General features: G+C 42.6%; 1 protein-coding gene across 1 annotated transcript in view; it reads left to right on the top strand.

The window, feature by feature from the left end:
* The window catches only part of LOC143292054 (pituitary homeobox x-like), a 41,500-nt gene that overhangs the window by 8,388 nt on the left and 12,682 nt on the right, over positions 1 to 20,430 (top strand). Inside the window, exon 2 of the mRNA XM_076602231.1 lies at positions 18,218 to 18,429. Coding sequence (XP_076458346.1) covers positions 18,218 to 18,429 — 212 coding nt within the window. The remainder of the gene's footprint in view (positions 1 to 18,217; positions 18,430 to 20,430) is intronic.

The following is a 20,430-nucleotide window of genomic DNA, read 5'->3' as shown; positions in this document are numbered from 1 at the left end:
GTTGTTGTTTGTTTTGTTTTGTTTCTGGACATTTTCCTCTTTCTTCCTTATTTTCTCTGTTATTACTTACATTACTGTATAATGTACACGGAACACATAATGGGAGAAAAATCAGAGAAGAGCCCGCTCATTGAAAAAAATAGCTTTGTGATTAATGTCTGGACTAAATCCCCCTCTGTTTGTGTTTGCTTTGTTTTTTGTTTTATTTGTTGGGACAGATGTTTGTTCGGGGGAAGGGGGGGGGGGGGGGGGTGCGCTGTTTGTGTTTTCTCCTCTTTTTTTTTTTCTTCTTTTTTCTCCTTTTCCTTCATTCTTCCTATCTTCCGGTAACACGAAGGAGGACTATATTATGTCATAGCGGACTGTGCCCAATTCCAGTAGGGGGTGGGGGGTGGGGGGCGGAAAGGAGGGGGGAGTGGGGTAGAGGAGGTGGTAGCGAGGGCAGGGGGTGGAGGTGTGGGGGGGGGGGGGGGTGTAGAAAGAGGCGGAGTGTGAGAGAATGCCACACGGACTAAAGCCTGTCGCGGACGTAACGTCCAAGAGACCGTTTTTCCTATAGCGAAAAGTGACAGATTTAGAGCGTGAATGGGAAAACCCGTGGAGCGGGATTTTGTTTGTTTGACTATGCGAGGATCGGGTGTTTTTTTGTGTTTTTTGTTGTTGTTGTTGTTTGTTTTGTTTTGTTGTTTATTTGTTTTCTCCTGTGATCAGTTTTTGTTTGTTTGTTTAGATTGTGTTTTTTAGATTGCTTTGTAAATTAACTTAGTTATGCCCGCATCCATGTTGCGGTTTTTAAGCAAACAAGGGAGGGTTTTTTGTGTGTGCGGAGAACCAAGACTGCCAAGTGCATTATTCATTCATTCATTCATTTATTTATCTAGTCATTTATACAATACTCTTAAGAAAATAGCTAGTTTGGTAAGCGATTGACAAAGCGACGGTATTTGAGCTAGACGCCCCCCCCCCCCCCCCCCCGGCCCCCCATTCCCCCATCCCCCACCGGCAACTCAGCACCATCACCCCCTTCCGCCTTTCCATTTCCACTCCCATTTCCATGTCCGCGTGGTGTTCAAACGTGGAAGCTTCAAGGCCGGAAAAAAAAAGATACAGTATTTTATTGTTTTTGTTGTGTTGCATTGTGCCAGGTTGTGTTGTCTGCATTTTTATTGTGTTTGCGTTGCGTTGCACTACTTTGCACTGCATTGAATGGTATTACTTTTGTATTTGTATGTGATGTATTGGAGGAATATGTGGTATATACGAGCTTCAAACAATTCGTTTCCTTTTTAGTAAGATTGTCTTTTGAGCATACCAAAAAAAAAAAAAAAAAAAAAAAAAAAAAAAAAAATGTACAGAGGTTTGTTTGTGTTTTGTTTGTTTTTAGCAAGAAAGGTATTTATGCCTATTGTGATTTATGAGTAGGTGGGTCGTTATTTATTTTCGTTTTGGATAACAGCCGTACAAGTTTGTTTTTAGATTTATGAAAGTACACTTTTTTTTTTTTGAAGTAGGTTGCTTGAGGTAGACATATAAAAGTTATAATGATGATAATAGTGATAAAAACATATATTTACTATAAAGGTTCGATACACTCACTGACGCTTCCAGCTCTGTTCGCCCAAAACGATCGCGTCCGTCAACGACGCGTCGCCGCGGCCCGCGTATATAGTAGTGTGCGACGGGCTTTAACATTAACAGAAGAGCGTCGCTTCTTGTCAATGGTGCAGGGGAGAGAAGGGGGGGGGGGGGCGACTTGTTGGTTTGCTGGAGGGCAGGCGTAATGTTATTTGGCGCTACTGCTACAGCCACGGCTACACCACTGCTGGTGGCTGCTGCACATGGAGCAGCACATCGCATCTCTCTCGTTCTCGTCGTTCCCAGCTACACCTCCTCCTCCTCCTCCTCCTCCCTGCTTCCAAACAGGGCTTCAAATGAGATTGAGCGGCCATTGCCAGCGGAATGGGCAGAAATCGGTCAGGATACAGGAGCCAGGGGCTGGGTTGAGGAGGGAGAGTAGTGGTGGTGGTGGTGGAGAAATCAGACTAAACATAGTCAGGGGAAAAAACTCCGGCCTTTTCCACTGCCACTCCCACCCCCACTCCCCATACCCATCTCCCACCCCCCACCCTCTCTCTCTTTTCTTTTCTCTGTCTTGCAACTCCTTCCAGGGGAAAAAGAAAGCACAGGGTTGTTTCTTCGAAAAACTGATCAGTTGGATACCAGTTTTGTTCGCTTTTGACTCTCTGCGTCTGTCTGTCTTTCTTCGTCTTCTTCTTCTTCTTCGTCATCGTCTTCGTCTTCATCTTCTTCTTTTTCTTCTTCTTCTTCGTCGTCGTCTTCTTTGTCGTCGCGGTGGTCCTGTTGTTGTCCGCCTCCTCTTCTATTGCTTCCGTGAGCTGCACGGTACTGGCTCCACCGTTTTCAACCCCGCCGCCTGTTTAGGCAGCCGTACTCCGTTCATATTGCAATGTTTCCATTACCCATGCTTTTTTTCTGGCATGCAAGTCCACGGATTATTTTTTTTTCTTTCTTTGCCCTTCCTTTTTCTCTCTCCCTCCCCCGTCTCTCTCTCTCCCGCTCTGTCTTTTCAAATTTCTGGCAGCCTGATAGTCAACTATCTTAATGCAATATATGGTCAATAAGGAAACCGATCTTTCCTTCTTCTCCTCCTTTAACCCTGAACTCAACAGTCACTGGGGCAGTGTACTGAAGAACTGTTGTCCTGATTCCTCCAGCTCTGATTGTTGTGTATTAAATCAATGGGGAGGAGGGGGGTGGGGTGTCTCTGCAATTGGTTCTCCTGTCGATTCTGTAATGTTGTCCGTCCATCTTCTGAAGCTTACACTCATACACGCAGACACACACACACACACACGCAGACACACACACACACACACACACACACACACACACACACACACACACACACACACACACACACATTGACTAAAGCTCCAGGAAAGCATACACAGGAAAGTTTATTTCTTTGTCACTCTGTACAGATGTGTTATTTACAGTGTGAATCGCGATAGAAAGTTTGCCTTTGTCTTACGTTCATCTGTTTGGGGGGTGGGGGGTGGGGGTGGGGGCGTGGGGTGGTGGTGGCTCAGTGGTGCTGGCAACGTGAGAATATGTATGGGTTTCACAAGAAAATAAAATAAAACGAACCATCTTTCTCCCTGCAGTAACTAGTTTTTGACATCGAATGTAACACTACTCCCAGTGTTGTGTATGCTGGAACTGTCTTCAAAGAAAAGACGAGGCGGGAGGGGGAAAAAAACAACAACAAAAAACCAACAGTTCAAGCGCTGTTAGTTTCAGCAATTAAAGAGTATCGTGTTTCAGTTTTTGAAGGCGACGGGCTGACGGAAAATGCAATGCTTTTCATCTGCCGGACTGGAAAGAGGTTGAGGAATGTTCGCTTCAGCTCTTGCGTGACCTTTTCCGGTGAATATGAGTGCGCGAGGTTTTTTTCCCCCCATAATTATGATAATATGAACATCGCGAGAAATAATGGATTCAAAGGAAGAATAGGAAACTAATTGTGAGCAGAACTGCATCAATAAAAGAGTTGTGCGTGCTGTGCGCATAAGCGTGTTCCGTCTAACCGTCTTGACAACTTGGATGTGTTTTCTTGAGTACTGTATTGTCAATCTTTTTATATTTCTCTTCTTTTATTATCGAAAACTGCGAATAAGCCTTTCTCTATTTTCTGTTCTTTTTCTCATTCTCTCCGCTCTTTCTTTTTGCGTTTTCAAGTGTTTTTCTGATGGCGATCAAAGTCAGGTACTTCAAAACAAAAATCGAACAGCGTTACAGCATAGCAAATAATTTTGCAGTCTCTGGCTTCCTTCATATTAGTGGTACGCCTAACCATGGTGGGAAAAAAAATAACCACCCACATGTTGCAGCTGTAGCAACGTTGCTTCAGGTTGTTTAGTTGGAAACAGTTCATTCGCATATTGATTTGGTTTCTATGCTTGCTTCTTTCATTATTTCTTCTTTTTTTTTTCCTGTGTTATTTGATAAACTAGGACATACGTGCTGTTTTTTTTGTTTTGTTTTTTTCCCCATATATATTGCTTTGTTTGAATGATTCATTAATGTGTTAAGATTTATATAGTTTCACATTTAAATCTATATCAGGGGTGCAAGTGGTTCCGTCTCATACGGATTTCCGTCTTGATGAAATTTCGATTTTTTTTTTTTTTTTTTTTTTTTTTTTTTGTCCCTATGCTTTTGGTCCGGGAAAGTTTTGGTCGGAACTTGAATACTGAACTATTCACCGGAAGATGGAACTCTCTTGACTGGTTGACCAGTGCTTAGCTAAACTGAAGCCAGCGCCAGCTGTGTCTGGCCGCGCGCGCTGTGTACGACTCCCATTTTTGCCGCTGGAAGCCGGATGGGACTGTTCGTTGGAAAGCGAGAACAGAGAGAATGTGTGTGTGTGTGTGTGTGTGTGTGTGTGTGTGTGTGTGTGTGTGTGTGTGTGAGAGAGAGAGAGAGAGAGAGAGAGAGAGAGAGAGAGAGGCACACACACACACACACACTGTTACTTAGCCCTGAAACTCTGTATTTTACCGAGAGAAAAAAATCGCCTAGGACGGAAAATCATAGAAGACCGGACTTCAGTCTTGCCACTTTTTTCCACTTGCACCCCTGCTATATTCAATTAGGTGTTTGTTTGTTCGCTTGCTTTGGGGATTGGATTATCAGTAACAAAGTAATGCAAATTATATCACCAGTTGTTTCTTTTGATAATGCTTTTTTTCTCTGGTTTGCTTATGTTTATGGAACTATAGTTTTGTGTTAGGCTGGCAGAAGTGAAAGGCAATCCTGCAGCTGGATTTTGTATTCGTCAGCCGGGGAAATTGGGGGAAGGATTGTGTCAGGCAAACACAGTACTTGATAATCAAGTCTCTGACACAGTTAAAAACCCGACATTGCATTAGTCATATAATTGATCAAAGACCCTCCTCCCCCACCCACCCCTCCCCCACCCCCACAGATGCTGTAGTGTGGATCCAGATGTGTATCACACTGGATAATATTCTCCGCTTAAACAGCGCTAGTGAGATTTCACAGGAGTGTGATATATGGCACAGAACTCAAGCTATATTAGTTCATAGATGATTTCATCAAAAACTCAGTAACGAGCTTTGTGTCAGTTTTGAAACGTTATATGAAATCAGCGGTTTTTTCTTACTTTTATTTTCTACGTGATTTCTACGTCTATGCGAACTGAATTAATTAAGCCTACCTTTGAAAGTGATTGCAGTGGCAGATGTGTGTGTGTGTGTGTGGGGGGGGGGGGGGGGGGTGAGTGTGTATGTATGTGTGCTAGAGAGAGAGAGAGAGAGAGAGAGAGAGAGAGAGAGAGAGAGCTGAATTGTCGAAGCAGGAACGGGGGTGGTGGGCGAAGCGATGAAACAAAAAGAATTGTCCAAACTGTCAGAAAGCCATTGAGGTTGGCGGCACGTCAAAGAGTAGGCGAAACGGGAATAGGTGAATCGGACCTGCTCCGAACGCTCCGATAGTCTGTGGGGGGTGGGGGGCGCATGAAAGTCCCTGATTTAAGAGGAAAAGAGGTGCCGTACATGATCCTTTTGCAGACAAATAATACATCAGTGCCATCAAACCGTGGGGTATTTGGTCCGATTAAGGGCGATTAGGGATGACAGTCGTAGTTTGTTTGTTCGTTTGTTTGTTTGTCACAGGCATGAATGGTGTCTTAGAACTACTGTTCCCAAACATAACGTTTTGCCAATAAAAGATACGCTTTATTGACGCGGGGCATTTAGCCCGGATATGGGACGATTAGGGAGATGGATGAATAATGACAGTCGTGGGGTTTTGTCACAGATATGATATTGTTAAACTATTGTTCTCCCCCGCAGAAGCGTTTTGCAAAAGAAACAAACAAACGAGCAAAGAAAAGGCTTCATTAAGCTAATTCTTTCTTTCTTTCAGAATTGCACCACCAGATACATCGATCAGCGACATGACTGAGCCTTGTTTGTTGGTTGGTGGTAGCGCGGGAGGGCTAGACATTGAGAAATGTGTGTGGTTCGGGTTCGCGTCCTGACAATGTGTGTGGAGAGTTTCCTTAACCCCTCACAGACCGATTCTATTGGCGTGGGCGTGGCTTTATTATTATTATTATTATTATTATTATTATTATTATTATTATTATCTTTTATCTCTCCTGTTTCTCTTTCATTCCGTATACATTGTGTGATCACTCTTGTCCTGGCGTGGTTTTCAGCGGACTGTTAGCGCTATAAACAACAATGAAGAAACGAAACAGATTATCAGTTATGATCTGTTATGATTGTGAACCATCATTGTCTTATGATATCTATTATGATATTGACTCCCTCTTTTCTTTTTCTTTCTTTTTTTCTTTTCTTTTTTTTTCCTGCGGGGGTGGCTTGGAGGTGGGGGGTGGGGGCGGGGCCGAAAGGGAATCGTGGGGAGAGAGAGAGAGAGAGAGAGAGAGAGGGGGGGGGATGGATCATCCCAGAACGATGAACCACACAGAAATACTTATAATGATAATTACGCTTGACCTGAATCTTGTGTCACACACAAAGGCTTGCCACGCGTCTCGCTCAAAAACAACAACACAACCCCCCCCCCCCAAAAAAAAACCCCAAAAAAAAGAACCAGGTAAGAACAAGACACGCAGTAGGCCTATGAGACTTTCTGGATCTCAAAAGGATAAAAAAAAAAAGGTATTAATGATAAAGAACAACTGAGAAATCTGGATTATACTTGTAAAGTTTCTGCGCAACTCTGATCATGGAAGGGGGGGTATCGACCGCAACATGTCATCAGTTCAAGGCAAAAACAAAAAAAGCAACAAGAAAAGCATTTGATTTTGTCTGGTCTGTGTTGTTTTGTTTCGTTAATGTCCTTGTTATTTTATTTATTTATTCATTTATTTATTTTTAGGGGGGTATTAAAGACTTTTTTTTTCTAATGGTTTCCATATCCGTTCGTCGTATTATTTTATCTAATTTCATTGTTTCATTTCATAATGTTATTATATCTATTTTATCTTGTTCATTCTATTCAATTTTTATCTTATTTCATTTTGCTTTGTTTTATTCTTTGCTCAGCCTAACTGGTTGCTTTTACGATTAGCCCGTCTTCGCAAGCTACTGACTGTGTAACCACGACAGAAGCCGATGTTTGACTTGCACTTGTTTTACCACCGTCAAGAAGTCTTTGAGGTGCCGAGAATGCACAGATAGAATCATATGCCTGTGTTTGGGGGTGACGGGGTGTGTGAGAGAGGGGTGTTGTGTGTGTGTGTGTGTGTGTGTGTGTGTGTGTGTGTGTGTGGGGTGGGGGTGGGGGTGGGGGTGGAGGGGAGGGGAGAGCAGGGGGGCTGTGGCGATCGGACAGAATGGTAATATTGTGTTGGGATCTGATGGAAATGCGATGCTTTCCGTCAGACTGGAAAAGGGCTTATAGATTTGATTTCTTCCTCCGCCTGTTCGGTCTTCTAGGGTTTTTTTGGTTTGTTTTGTGTGTGTGTGTGTTTTTTTTTTCGTTTTTGTTTTTCTTTTCTATTCTTTTCTGTGTTTGTTTACTTTTTGTTTCTTTCCTTTCATTTATTCATTTATTCATTCAGTCTCCCATTTTTACAATTTATGTCCTCATTTTCGGTCTGTCTGTCTCTCTGCCTGTCCGCCTATTTGTCTTTCTGTTAATTCTTTCGTCTGACTGTTTGTCAATCTCCGTGTCTGTTGCTTCTGCGTCCACTTTTCTTGTTCTGCTTTTTAGCCCCTATCCGTTTCAGTATTGGTATTTGATGTTAGACGGATGAGTCCATTTATATTGAATTTCGTGATTATTATTGTTACTTGTGGTGTGTGTGTGTGTGTGTGTGTGTGTGTGTGTGTGTGTGTGTGTGTGTGTGTGTGTTGTGTTGTGTTGTGTTGTGTTGTGTTGTGTTGTGTGTGTGTGTGTGTGTGTGTGTGTGTGTGTGTGTGTGTGTGTGTTCATGTGATGTCATCGAAAGCGAGAGCGACACTTATCTTTTTAGGTCTGATTCCATTGTTGTTGTTGTATGATAATGTCTGATGAATATCCCTCGTCCGAAAAACAAACGAACAACAGATTTTAAAGGATTAAGCACACACACACACACACACACACACACACACACACACACACACACACACACACACACACACACACAAACAGACGGACAGACAGACAGACACAAACACACACATGCACACACACACGTGCTCGCGCGCACGCAGACATGCGCACATACACGCACAGAGGAGGGAATATGAAAATGTCGCTGTGAAGAAACGCCACGACAGGTTACACGCAACCAAAGTTTTCTTCCAGAACAACGTTACTGTGACGTATTGATATTTGGCTGGTTTTCCTTTTGAATTCCAATTATGGTGTGTGGCCAACTCAACAAAACGTGCTGTCGTCTCATGCAGTTGAAAACAATCTGACGCTTTTTTTTTCTTTCTTTCTTTTTTTTTTTTTTTTTTAAACACACGTGCTGCGTAAAGCATGGCTGAGGATTAGAGCTTTGAAGAGGCGAGTTTTGACAGTGTCAGGGGTGGAAGCGCTTTATTGTATTGCTAGATAATAAGTCTGAATAAGTCTGAATGCAATAAATGCGTTTTCGGTCGTTAGGTAGGCATTGTGTTAACTCCTAAATACACACACATTCTGTCGCAACAACAAGCTTTTTTTTTTTTTTTTGGTTCGGATGCAGTTGTGAACTGATGCGACTGATAGAAAATATGCATTATGTGAAAATTTTTAAAACTAAACGTTCTGCGTATGGTGCCAATGATACGCTGGTGGAGTTTAACGACATGTCCTTAATTAAGGTAACATTATTCAGGGCTGTGGTCATGCGAATGACAGAAAGTGTGAGCGTTATAAAGTGACCATGGATTTAAAACGCGCGCACTGTCGGTGGATCGGTGGACGATGGAAAACCACGACTGCAAAGACTGAATCACGGCAGCAGTGAATGAGGCTGACGGTAAAAACACAACACAGCCAGCACGAAGGTCACACACACACACACACACACACACACACACACAATGACACAGCACAACACAACACGCGTGTATACATGAAGCAATTAAATTAAAAGGCGAGGGACAGTGAACAACCTGAGCCCGACATGTGAGTGGTCATCATAAAGAGAGGGAGAGGTATTGGGGTGAAGGGAGGGGTGGGGGAGGGGGTGTGGGGGAGGGACACGAGCAGGTCGTCAGTGTATCAGTGTGCATCATGACGCTCGTTAATATTTCATCACCTCCCCCCAGTCTGTCGCCGCGCCTGGCTGCACGCATGCCATCACCAGGGGGAGCGCGCCAACAGAACGGCTCGGCGACGTCGCATGGAATCAACAACACGCCCCATCCACTCACTCTTTGATATAATAGTCTCAGGCAGAGTTGACTGTGTGGTGCCTGCCTGCCCGCTCGCTGAATTGGAGCCAAATCGTCCTCCCCAGCATCATCTCACCAGTCGTTCGACAATCCACCCACCGCTTCCTTTATGGTGATGCCGCTCCGTTCTGTAGGTCAGGCCTGCTCACGGTTGCCCGTAATCAGTGAATGTATGTGGAGAGAGCGACAAGTCAGTCAAGTGTAGGACAGAGAGTCAACAGTTTTCTCAACAACCAAACCGATGTCACACTGCAGGATACCGTTTCGTCCATGACACGTGGACACTCTTCTGGTCGTCTGATGATGAGTTGTCTTTCTTGATTACTAGACGTCAGTTTTGTATGATTTTCTGTCTGAATGGGGAATTAGGACCACAATGACAGGCCTAATGGTAACATGAAAACAAAACTATGTGTGATACAAACACACACACACACACACACACACACACACACACACACACACACACACACACACACACAAAGAAAAAAAGAACGGAAAGCGATAAAACAACACACACCTGATCATAATGATCGGAAACAAACAATAGCCATCAGATGTGATAGCTCAAAACGAACAAGAAAACGGTATATAAATTGATACACATATCAGTCATAGCAAATGGCTCTCTTCACAACAGTGCCAAAAAACGACGATCAATCCGGAGCAGTCTTTGAAGGGTATAAATCCGCCTTTTCTGTATCTGGGGCATCTTTGCAAAGTCGTCTTCATGATACCGGAAGTGTTGCTTACATGCGCTTATTTTCCTCCACCCTACCCTGGTTTTTGACATGAACACTCATGTACATATATGTGTATATACATACGTAAGTCACACTCCTTAGCCCCTGCCCACCTTCGATATATAACAGAATCTTAATTTATCTTTTACACATGAGCAGCTTGCTGTGCAAATGACTCCGTGCTTCGAGCATGGTTTCTGACCGAAGACAGACGCTATACGAGTATGTGTTTTTTTTTTTTTTTTTTTTTTTTTTAATCAGCACATGCGGGAGAGAGTGGTTAAAGACCCAAACAGAGCACACGCGCAAGAGCGGCTGCGCACGAGAGCTTCCAGTGGTCAGGACTGGGGAACGATATAAATAATAGAATAAGGTTAACAAGAAAAACAGTGGGTTGGCGGGTGAGGACACAAAGGGATGCATACGCGTTGGAAACATGATGTTTAGATCACCATGGAAAATGGATACAAGGAGAAATATGGAAATACTTTGGGGCAGTTGACAAACACGACTGACTGTATATAGGCTGACGAAAGCGTGTCTTTTGAACTGTTTGTCTCGGAAACGATAAAATATACATGATTTCCTGTTCCACACGCATCGTTCCGAGGAAAGACCTAGTTGTTTCACAAACACGCGCACAGAGACGTTCAGGGGACCGTGTATCGACGCGTTCCAATTGAGTGAACTGCTCTTGAATTGATTGACAACACAGTTGTATTTGAACTTTCCCTTTGCATCACGGATTATGCTGGAAAACACGACACTGACTGTTAGATGAAAGCGTCTGCAAATGAATAAATGAGTAGAATAAAGAATAGATAAATAAATAGATAAATAGATAAATAAATTCAACTTAAAAACAAAACAAAAACAAAAACAAAAAAAAAAAAACGGGGGAAAATATCATTCTATTGCATTGCTCCACGATGTTACCAAAGACAGTGAAGATTGAGATATCACTGTTAAATCTGCTGTTTTCTGGAACGATGTACAAAATGGTGACGTCACAGCAACGACCAATCGGCTTTCAGCAATTTTCGAGTGCGAGCTGCATGCATCTGAAATCATTCCACCGTAGTTGGCAGCACCACAAATTTGAGTGTGTGCGCGCGCGCGCGCGCACACACACACACACACACACACACACACACACACACACACACACACACACACACACACACACACGGGGTTAAGCTGACCCAGACCTCGTGCAGAGAGAGAGAGAGAGAGAGGAGAAAGGTTGGCAGCAGAGGGATGCGAACAGCGGAAAATGGCTGGACACTGACAAGTTGAGTTGATCCCACGGTGGGGTCAAGTGACCACTTCCCTGCTGCGGTCAGCGTTTGGGAGACTCAGGAGGGGGCGTGGGGGAATTGGGGGGTGGGTGGGAGTGGGGTGATTGGAGGAAAGCCGAGCTGACCATGTATCGTCTGCGAATTAGTGCCAGCACAGAGGGTGGAGAGCGATAAGACACGTGGCCAGGGACCTTCTCTCCTGCCTCCTCCTTCTGAAATGGCCGCTGTCTGCAAGATCCCCTTCGGCCATTCGGTGCGCATAAAGAAGCAGTCTTCCTTTCCACATCCACCGCCTGAAATCGCTGACTGTGACCATTCCCTTCCCATCGTATCGTTTTTTTCTCAGCACTTTACTTGTTCTGCACTAGTAGCGGAATGATAGTTTGTGTTTTCGTCTCCACTACTCTGGAACTTCACTGAAAGTCAGGCACCCGGCGGCGGTGGCATAGTGCTCGTTTTAGAGCACAGCCAGAATCATCTTAGGGATCTTTCCGTTTTACAAGTGTGTACGCACGCGCGCGCGCGCGTGCGCACACACACTCACTCACTCACACACACACACACACACACACACACACACACACACACACACACACACACACAAGGAAACGGTGACAGAACAGAATAGAACAGAATATGTCTTTATTACCAAGTGTACCGGGGTCACAAGGAATATTGGGGGAGATAGTACATAACAAGGTACGAACATAAATCGAAAATCATACACAAACACAGATACAGTAGAAATTAGGATACATACAAGTGCATATCAATATAAAAACTTGTGCATACTCACACATGCACACACTCTACAAACACACACACACACACACACACACACACACACACACACACACACACACACACACACACACACACACACACACACACACACAATCTCTCTCTCTCTTTCTCTCTGTCTCTCTCTCTCTCTCTCTCTCTCTCTCACACACACACACACACACGTTTGAACAGAAGCTGCATATTACATGTGGATGGGGCTGATGACTAGATCTTCAGGTAGATGGTTGTTGGTGAATTGAATGTGTGTGTGTGTGTGTGTCTGTGTCTGTGTCTGTGTGTCTGTTTCTGTCTGTGTCTGTCTGTGTCTGTGTCTGTGTTGACATTTAAGTAGAAGAAAGTTTGAGCCGGTTTGGAAAACAGTCGAACAGAACACAGCATTCAAAGTATCTTAAATACTACATAGCTGATTATTTTGACGTCAGCTGCCTATGATGTAACAAAGTGGGAAATAAAGATAACATGGCGGGAGAAAGAACACACAGGCACGAGCAAGGACATAACCATAAAACATGCTTTTGCTCTGAAGCGGAACGTGTTGACGTGGTTTCTGTCTTTGAAGAAGCTTTTTTTGTCTGGCTCTGTGCATTACAGGCATACAAGTGGCGATATCACATCAATCATATCCCCTCTATCATCAGCTTCGGTCTGTTTCGCCACGCGCACATACATCACAGCGGCTGCAGTGGTTTAATATGTTGATGATATTGCGATCCATAATACGGCATATCCCCTATCCCCACCCCCACCCCCACCCCCGAAAAAAGAAAAGAAAAAGAAATATTCTATTCATAGTTTTCCGTAAGGTGAGTGCCCTCGATCATGACTGATAAAATCAAGTTTCATATTTTTTTGTTTTTAAACATTAAAAAAAAAAAATCAGCTGTGCATTTCTATTCTAGCTACATACATGGTCTTCTAGAGGAGAAACAACAACAACAACAACAATAACAAACAAAACACATACAGGTGAATACAAACGAACGTGGCGAGAATGGAGCACTTAGCTGATGCAAAGAACGCTTCTTAGGGCCATTTTACAGTTCCAAATACAACAACGCCGTTTTGTTACTTTTATGGCATTGGGATTGTTCTTCAAATCTTCAGTTCTTTTTTTTCATCTCTGTTTTCCACTATTATTAATCAATATCTTTAAAATGTTTAATATTCGTTCCTTTTCGTCCATTTTTGTCAGATGTATTTCTCATTAATACCCACTTTATATTGGTTGAATGCTGAATCTCGCAGCTCTAATATATGCTTTTAATCTGGATAGATATAATGATAAATATACTTTTAATCTAGAGAGAGAGCGAGAGAGAGAGAGGGAGACAGGGAGAGATGTGGGAGATAATGTCAGATCGGTTAATCCCATTAAGGATTTCAAAGGGTCATGAAGTTTCTTCTTTTCTCTATAGCTATGGGCCGTGAATCATCTATTTCTCTGGTTAAATCACACACACACACACGCACGCACGCACACACACACACGCACACAAACACACGCGCACGCATGCACGCACACACACACACACGCATACGTACGCACACACACACACACACACACACACACACACAAACACGAACACAAAACACAATGACACATAAACACACACGCGTCAAAGCGCGCGCGCGCACTGACACTCAGTGGTACGCGCGTGAACTACATAAACAGATGAATAGATAGGGTGTTTTTTTTTTTGTTTTGTTTTTTTTTAACCTGGGTGTGCTGAAGCTTGCGAACGGTGTCATAAAACTGAAATAGGGGGTGAGAAATAAAGATAAAAACCTCGCTTTCACACCCACACCCACACCAAACCCAGCCCTAGATGCTTTGATAGTTTCAAATGTCCTGTGGATCGCATAAAAAACAGGTAGAGTAATAAAATAAAATAAACAGTGTGAAACAGAAGCTGTTGCAGGTGTAATTACCGCGGCACTTGGCCATTGAACATGCTCTTGTCACAGAGGTCACCCCAGTGCAAACCTGTCCGATGGAGAGAGAAAGAAGAAGAAGAAAATGAAACAAAGAAGAAACGTTACAAGAACTACCACACAAAAAAGCCGTACCTGTGAACTTCACAGCAAGATGACGAAGAAAACAATCACGTCCTCGATCGGTTTTCGGAGGGGGAGGAGGTGGGGGAGGGGGAGTTGGGGGGGGGGAGGACAACAGGTTCATAAATATGCTCTGTCTCTGTTTGATTGTCTTTTTGTCTGTCTGTCTTTTTGTCTGTCTGTCTGTCTCTCTCTCTCTCTCTCTCTCTCTGCTTGCCTCATGCCGTTCTGCCCAGTCTACAAATGAAACGAACCATGACTTTATGCCCAGCGATCTGATCTTGGATAGAACTGGAACACAAGCCATTAGGTTGACACGCGCGAAAAGCCACGAATGACTTATAGACCTATGACGTTTTCGTGTCAAGAGTAGCAGAAATGACCAGCAGAAAGCAAGCGCGCGCGCGCGCGTGTACACACACACACACACACACACACACACACACACACACACACACACTTTTTTTCATTAAATCAAAAACAAAACAAAACATAGATACAGCATATATGTTCTTTCCATCTGACATGTTATGGAGGAACAAAAATGGAGGAAATCAAGGCATAGGAACTGAAAGAATATGAATATATTGCTTTCATTGTCGTATTCAACAGGGGAAAATACATTACAAAACAAAACACTACAAAACAAAATAAAACAAAACCAAAACGAAGAAAGAGAAGACAGATGAAGCGTCATTGTCCCGCTATTCAGTGTTCACATTAATCATCTGGGAAGCTTTTCTTCAACATGTATAGGCTACCTCTGAGTCTCTCTGTCTCTCTCTGTCTCTGTCTCTCTCTCTCTCTCTCTCTCCGTGTGAGTGTGGAGTGAGCGTGTACGGTGTGTGTTTTTTAGGTACTGATGTACAAACAAATTATGCCATGTTCAAAACGAGATGTTCTGTATTCATATTCCTGAGAGAAAAAAAGAAAGAAGAAGAGTTTATTCAGCACACTTCCGCACGTGTGTGTGAGGTTTGGGAGCGGGGCCGGGGGAGTGAGAGGTGTTCAGATAGTAAGTATTAAGATTATGCCTAATTTTTAGATACTAACAAAATTCATCAGTCTTAGTTATCAGCATTGTCCCACGTTTCATGCACTTGCGAAATGACTTAGCTGACTGAAAAAAATACAACAAAAGCGATCATGATGATAATGACAAATACAACAAGAATAGCAGCAACGACAAAACAGCCGTTATTGTTGTCATACTGTGCCTGAGTAGCAAGAAAAAGAAACAGAGAGAGAGAAAGGTGAAAGAGAAAGAAAACCCTGCTGATTTTGTGAGATTATTTGCATTAGTCGTAGAGGAGTTGTCATAAAATAGCAAATCATTGATATATGTATATATTGATAATGTTCTGCCACATTGAAAACCTTTTTAAACATTAACTTTAACCAAACCAAGTTATCAGCAGCAAACAAACTAAAACACGTAACAAACAAATCAGTTCAAGTTTTCATTTATTTATTTTTTTTTTTTAACTGGGTGGCATGCACGAATTGAACTTCTGTCTTCAAAACTATAGTGGGCCTCGCATTTCACTGCATGGGCACTTGTACCGATCATTTCGGCACATCGGCCCCTTAAAATTGCCTGCTGTCGTGTTCAGTCGCAGGAATGTTGAACGACCAGTATCGGGCAACCTTGGCTGCATGAGTCTTGCCAAATTTGTTGTTTTCATTCTTTCCTTCTTCCTTTCTGTCTTCCCTTCCTTTTCAGTTTAAATTTCTGTCTGTGATTTACCATTTTAGTAACATTCTAAGAGCACAAATTTGCCACTGACATCACAAAGAAACTTTGCAAGAAATCTTTCACGTGGTTCGCTACGCAAAACCACAAGACTGTCGTTTCTGTGAGTTAACGATAATCGATTTGTTCGTTATGTCACCGTGTGTACAAGGATGTATTTTGGCTTAGTCACTGCTCTGTCTCCATTTCTTCAGTGACGAATTTCTGTTCACTCCCCTGTAATTGAAAACTAAAACAACGCATATAACGTGGGCTTTTGTCATACAATGCGTCGAGGCCAGATTAGCTTTGTACATAACTGTTGTCCAGTCCCTTCCACCCAAACCTCGATTTCTGTCATTTCAGCTAACGCGAAGTTCATGTCATCATATCCCGAAAAAAACAAAATCATTTAAAGGCGTCATTTCTCAAGAACGACCACTGGGTACCTCCTTTACATGCAGCAGAGGCAAACCATTCCTAGTGCCAGACTTTATGAAGCAATACGGTGAAGGTGAACCGGGGCTATTGATACGCTTCCAGGGTGTAGCTATGAAAACAAAGCTGGGTCAACAACAGTGCAGGGTGTTTCCAGACTGACAGCATGGTGGTGAAACGAAGTCAGCAGTATAGGAGTGTATTCAATGTGTCATAAAAAAGAGTATATAATAGATGTTTTAGATATAAAGCTGAGCTTAAGCCAGTGATATTATAATGCTTCAGGACGTTATAGCATTGATCTCAGCACAGTAATACGAATAGCTAACATAGTTGAACAGTTACGACATGTGTACTTTGAGACAGGAACAACATGGAAGGGTGAAAAGGGAATACATGTGATGTTGCATGGATAACATGTTGGTAAGAAATGTTGTTTTTTCCCGATTCCAGCTTTAGAAACGTATCTTTGGATGAAATCAGAGAGAGAAAGAGAGAGAGAGAGGGAGAGAGAGGGAACGGGCATGCTCGCACTTTCAACCACTTTCATGCCTCAGTGCATGCGAGTTTAGAATCAACACATATAACACATGAGTACACACACTGCGAATGCATGGGAACTTTAAAGACATATAACACACATTATGCAATAGTGCATTAAGTAGAAGAAAAACAACGGTGGCCTTTGAAATATGAATCATCCATGAGATAAAATCTGCAGGCTTTCAATAAGACAGGCAAAAACCAGTGTCATATTTCATCATGAAACCAATGGTATTTATGGTTGCTTTTTTTATTTTTTTTTTTACGTTTCTAGCGTTATTACTGTTGGCGTTATGTTCTTCTAGTTCGCAATATTTTCCTTCGTCCAGAATTCAACAGTACAAATACGAAGCTGAATGTATGTCGGTGTTCATAAGAATGTGCCTTAGAATGCTGAATGTAACATGGGTGTGTGCGGTTCCATGAGAAAATAGTAGGGAAAATAAAGTATGAAAAAGGTGGTATTCCGACATGTCTCCAGAAAAATTATATTCTGAAAATATAACTGACTCAGTAATGCCGGTTCATCTCTTGAAAAGGTGCCAGAAAGAATAGAAAATTGGTTCAACAGTTTTGGTACATGACGTACTCCAGTGAATAACGCAGAACGATGTCTGCCTTGCTTTATAAAAAAAAATAATAAAACAAAAACAAAAAAAAACCCACCCTCGAATCGCGTTTAAAGCAATTCTTGTACCGCGGTAAAACTCACTCCTGAGAACATGATGTAGCTATTTTGGTTGGGGATAGGCCTAGTGCTCTTTCACAACGTAACGGTATGAAGGCAACCCAATATGATTGGTGTGCTTTAGAAGTGTGAATACAATACATCCTAATCGATAACGGCCTCTTATTACACAATTGATTCGGTGGTTCAAAACTAGCCTCAAGATTTATCTTTTCAAAACTGCCTTTGATTAATTAATTGTTATATCTATCTATCTATCTATCTATATATATATATATATATATATATATATATATATATATATATATAACTATAGATATACAATTGTTATTATTATTGTTGTTATAGTTGTAGTTATTGTTATTATTATCATCAGCATCATCATCAACAGCATCATTATCAGCATTCTATTTTGTATGTGTGTGTGTGTGTGTGTGTGTGTGTGTTGTTGTTTTTTATTTCTACAGAGTCGAACGGGGAAGGCAGCAAGGGAGTGAAGGTGGACGAGAACAATGGTGAAGGGGGCGAGAAGAAGAAACGACAACGACGACAGAGGACTCACTTCACCAGCCAGCAGCTGCAGGAGTTGGAAGCCACGTTCGCCCGCAACCGCTACCCCGACATGGCCACCCGGGAGGAGATCTCCGCCTGGACCAACCTGTCCGAGGCCAGAGTTAGGGTGAGTTCTTCAGCAGGGGCGGGGACTGAAGAGGTGCTTTAGTTTAAACGCCGTGGCAGAGTCGGTTCTTAGGCGCTGTTTGTTTTGTTTGTTTGTTTTGTAATATATATATATATACACATATATATATATATACACATACATACATATATCTTTTTTATATTCTGATCCAGTGTTTGACAGTGGTCAGCGTTAAATCGAGGCCTCATTTCGTCATCGTGTTTGTCTCCTTGGGGGGGAGGGGGCGGGGGGGGAAGCATACCCCGATTTTCCTTACTTCAACCACCTACTCCAACCAAGGTGGAGTGATGGCCTAGAGGTAACGCGTCCGCCTTGGAAGCGAGAGAATCTGAGCGCGCTGGTTCGAATCACGACTCAGCCGCTGATATTTTCTCCCCCTCCACTAGACCTTGAGTGGTGTTCTGGACACTAGTCACTCGGATGAGACGATAAACCGAGGTCCCGTGTGCAGCATGCACTTAGTGCACGTAAAAGAATCCATGGCAGCAAAAGGGTTATTTCTGGCAAAATTCTGTAGAAAAATCCACTTCGATAGGAAAAACAACTGAAACAGCACGCAGGGAAAAATACAAAAAAAAATAAAAAAAAATGGTGGTGCTGTAGTGTAGCGACGCGCTCTCCCTGGGGAGAGCAGCCCGAACTTCACACGGAGAAATTTGTTGTGATAAAAAGAAATACAAATACAAATACCTGACTTCATTTGGAGAAGATAAAAAAAAAACGTCGAAGGGGAGACAATTGGGTCCCGCCTTCCTGTATATGGCGGAGGACGAGACACAGTACAGAGCCGGGATAGGAACTGCCTTGGCCGATGGCCGTTAAAGGTTGTGGGACCTTTAATCTTTAACCTTTAAACTTCACAGACGCAGCCACGAAAACTCCGGACTAGTGTGTGGCACAATGCAGCAGTGTTTAAAGTTGACGATGAAGTGAAATGCCCTCAAAACGGCCCACAGCAGGAAGTCCGACTTCGCGTGATCGGTGTACAAAGAGAGAGAGAGAGACAGAGAAAGAGAGCCAGAGACCAGAGACAGAGACAGAGATTTCTTAGACTCCTGTTAAATGTGTGTGCGACATTTGTCGTGCAGTTTCCTTTCATTCTTTCTTGATCGATTCATTCATTCATTTTATTCTGTTGTGCTGGAGTTTGAGTTTCCCTCATTCAGTTATTTTTTCTTATGATATTACAACCGTTTTCATATTATTTGCCAACTCTGTTAAGCATTTTATTTTCTGCTGTGATGACTGTATACCAAAGTTCACTTCCATTATAGATTAGCATTTGGTGCGGCGGATCTATCTATCTATCTATATATATATATATATATATATGTGTGTGTGTGTGTGTGTGTGTGTGTGTGTGTGTGTGTGTGTGTGTGTTGACGGGTGAATCTTTCTTCTCTGCGAAAGTTTAATTAAATAAAACCAAAACTAGCGATTTTCTATTTTCTTTGTTCGTTTGTTTTCTTTGAAGTATCTAAGTGTTGTTGTTGTTGTTTTTATTTAGTCGGTTGTGTAACCGTTTACTTTCATTACATATCCAGTGTATCTGTTCATGGAGAAGCTGTTCTTGGATAGGGAAATAAAAGAATGGTTCCGAGTCGTTATTTCTGATGACTCTATCCCTGGCTAGCTTTTCGTTCAGCCGGTCAGGTTGTCGGTGGGTTACTTGGTTGGTTGGTTGGAATATTGGTCAGTGTGTTTCGAGTTACATTTGTTGTTGAACCAGTTCTTTTTGAAGAATCAGTCAATTTCTTGAAATTTATTTTTTTTTTAAAGTCAAAAACGCATGCAAAGAGAGAGAGAGAGAGAGAGAGAGAGAGAGAGAGAGAGAGAGAGAGAGAGATGTAATAGTGTCGCTTGGCTTTGAGCTTATATATTTTCACTCGTCAGTCAAGTATTTGCAAACGCTCATGAGTCGTGCATAGTTACACACATTTGCACGATGTTCATAATTATTAATTCATCCTTTCCTCAGCC

This window comes from Babylonia areolata, chromosome 1 (genome assembly GCF_041734735.1).
Source record: "Babylonia areolata isolate BAREFJ2019XMU chromosome 1, ASM4173473v1, whole genome shotgun sequence".
In the NCBI taxonomy this organism is placed as follows: Eukaryota; Metazoa; Mollusca; class Gastropoda; order Neogastropoda; family Buccinidae; genus Babylonia; species Babylonia areolata.
The sequence above is the reverse complement of the archived record's forward strand: the minus strand, read 5'-3'. Positions and strand labels throughout refer to the sequence as shown.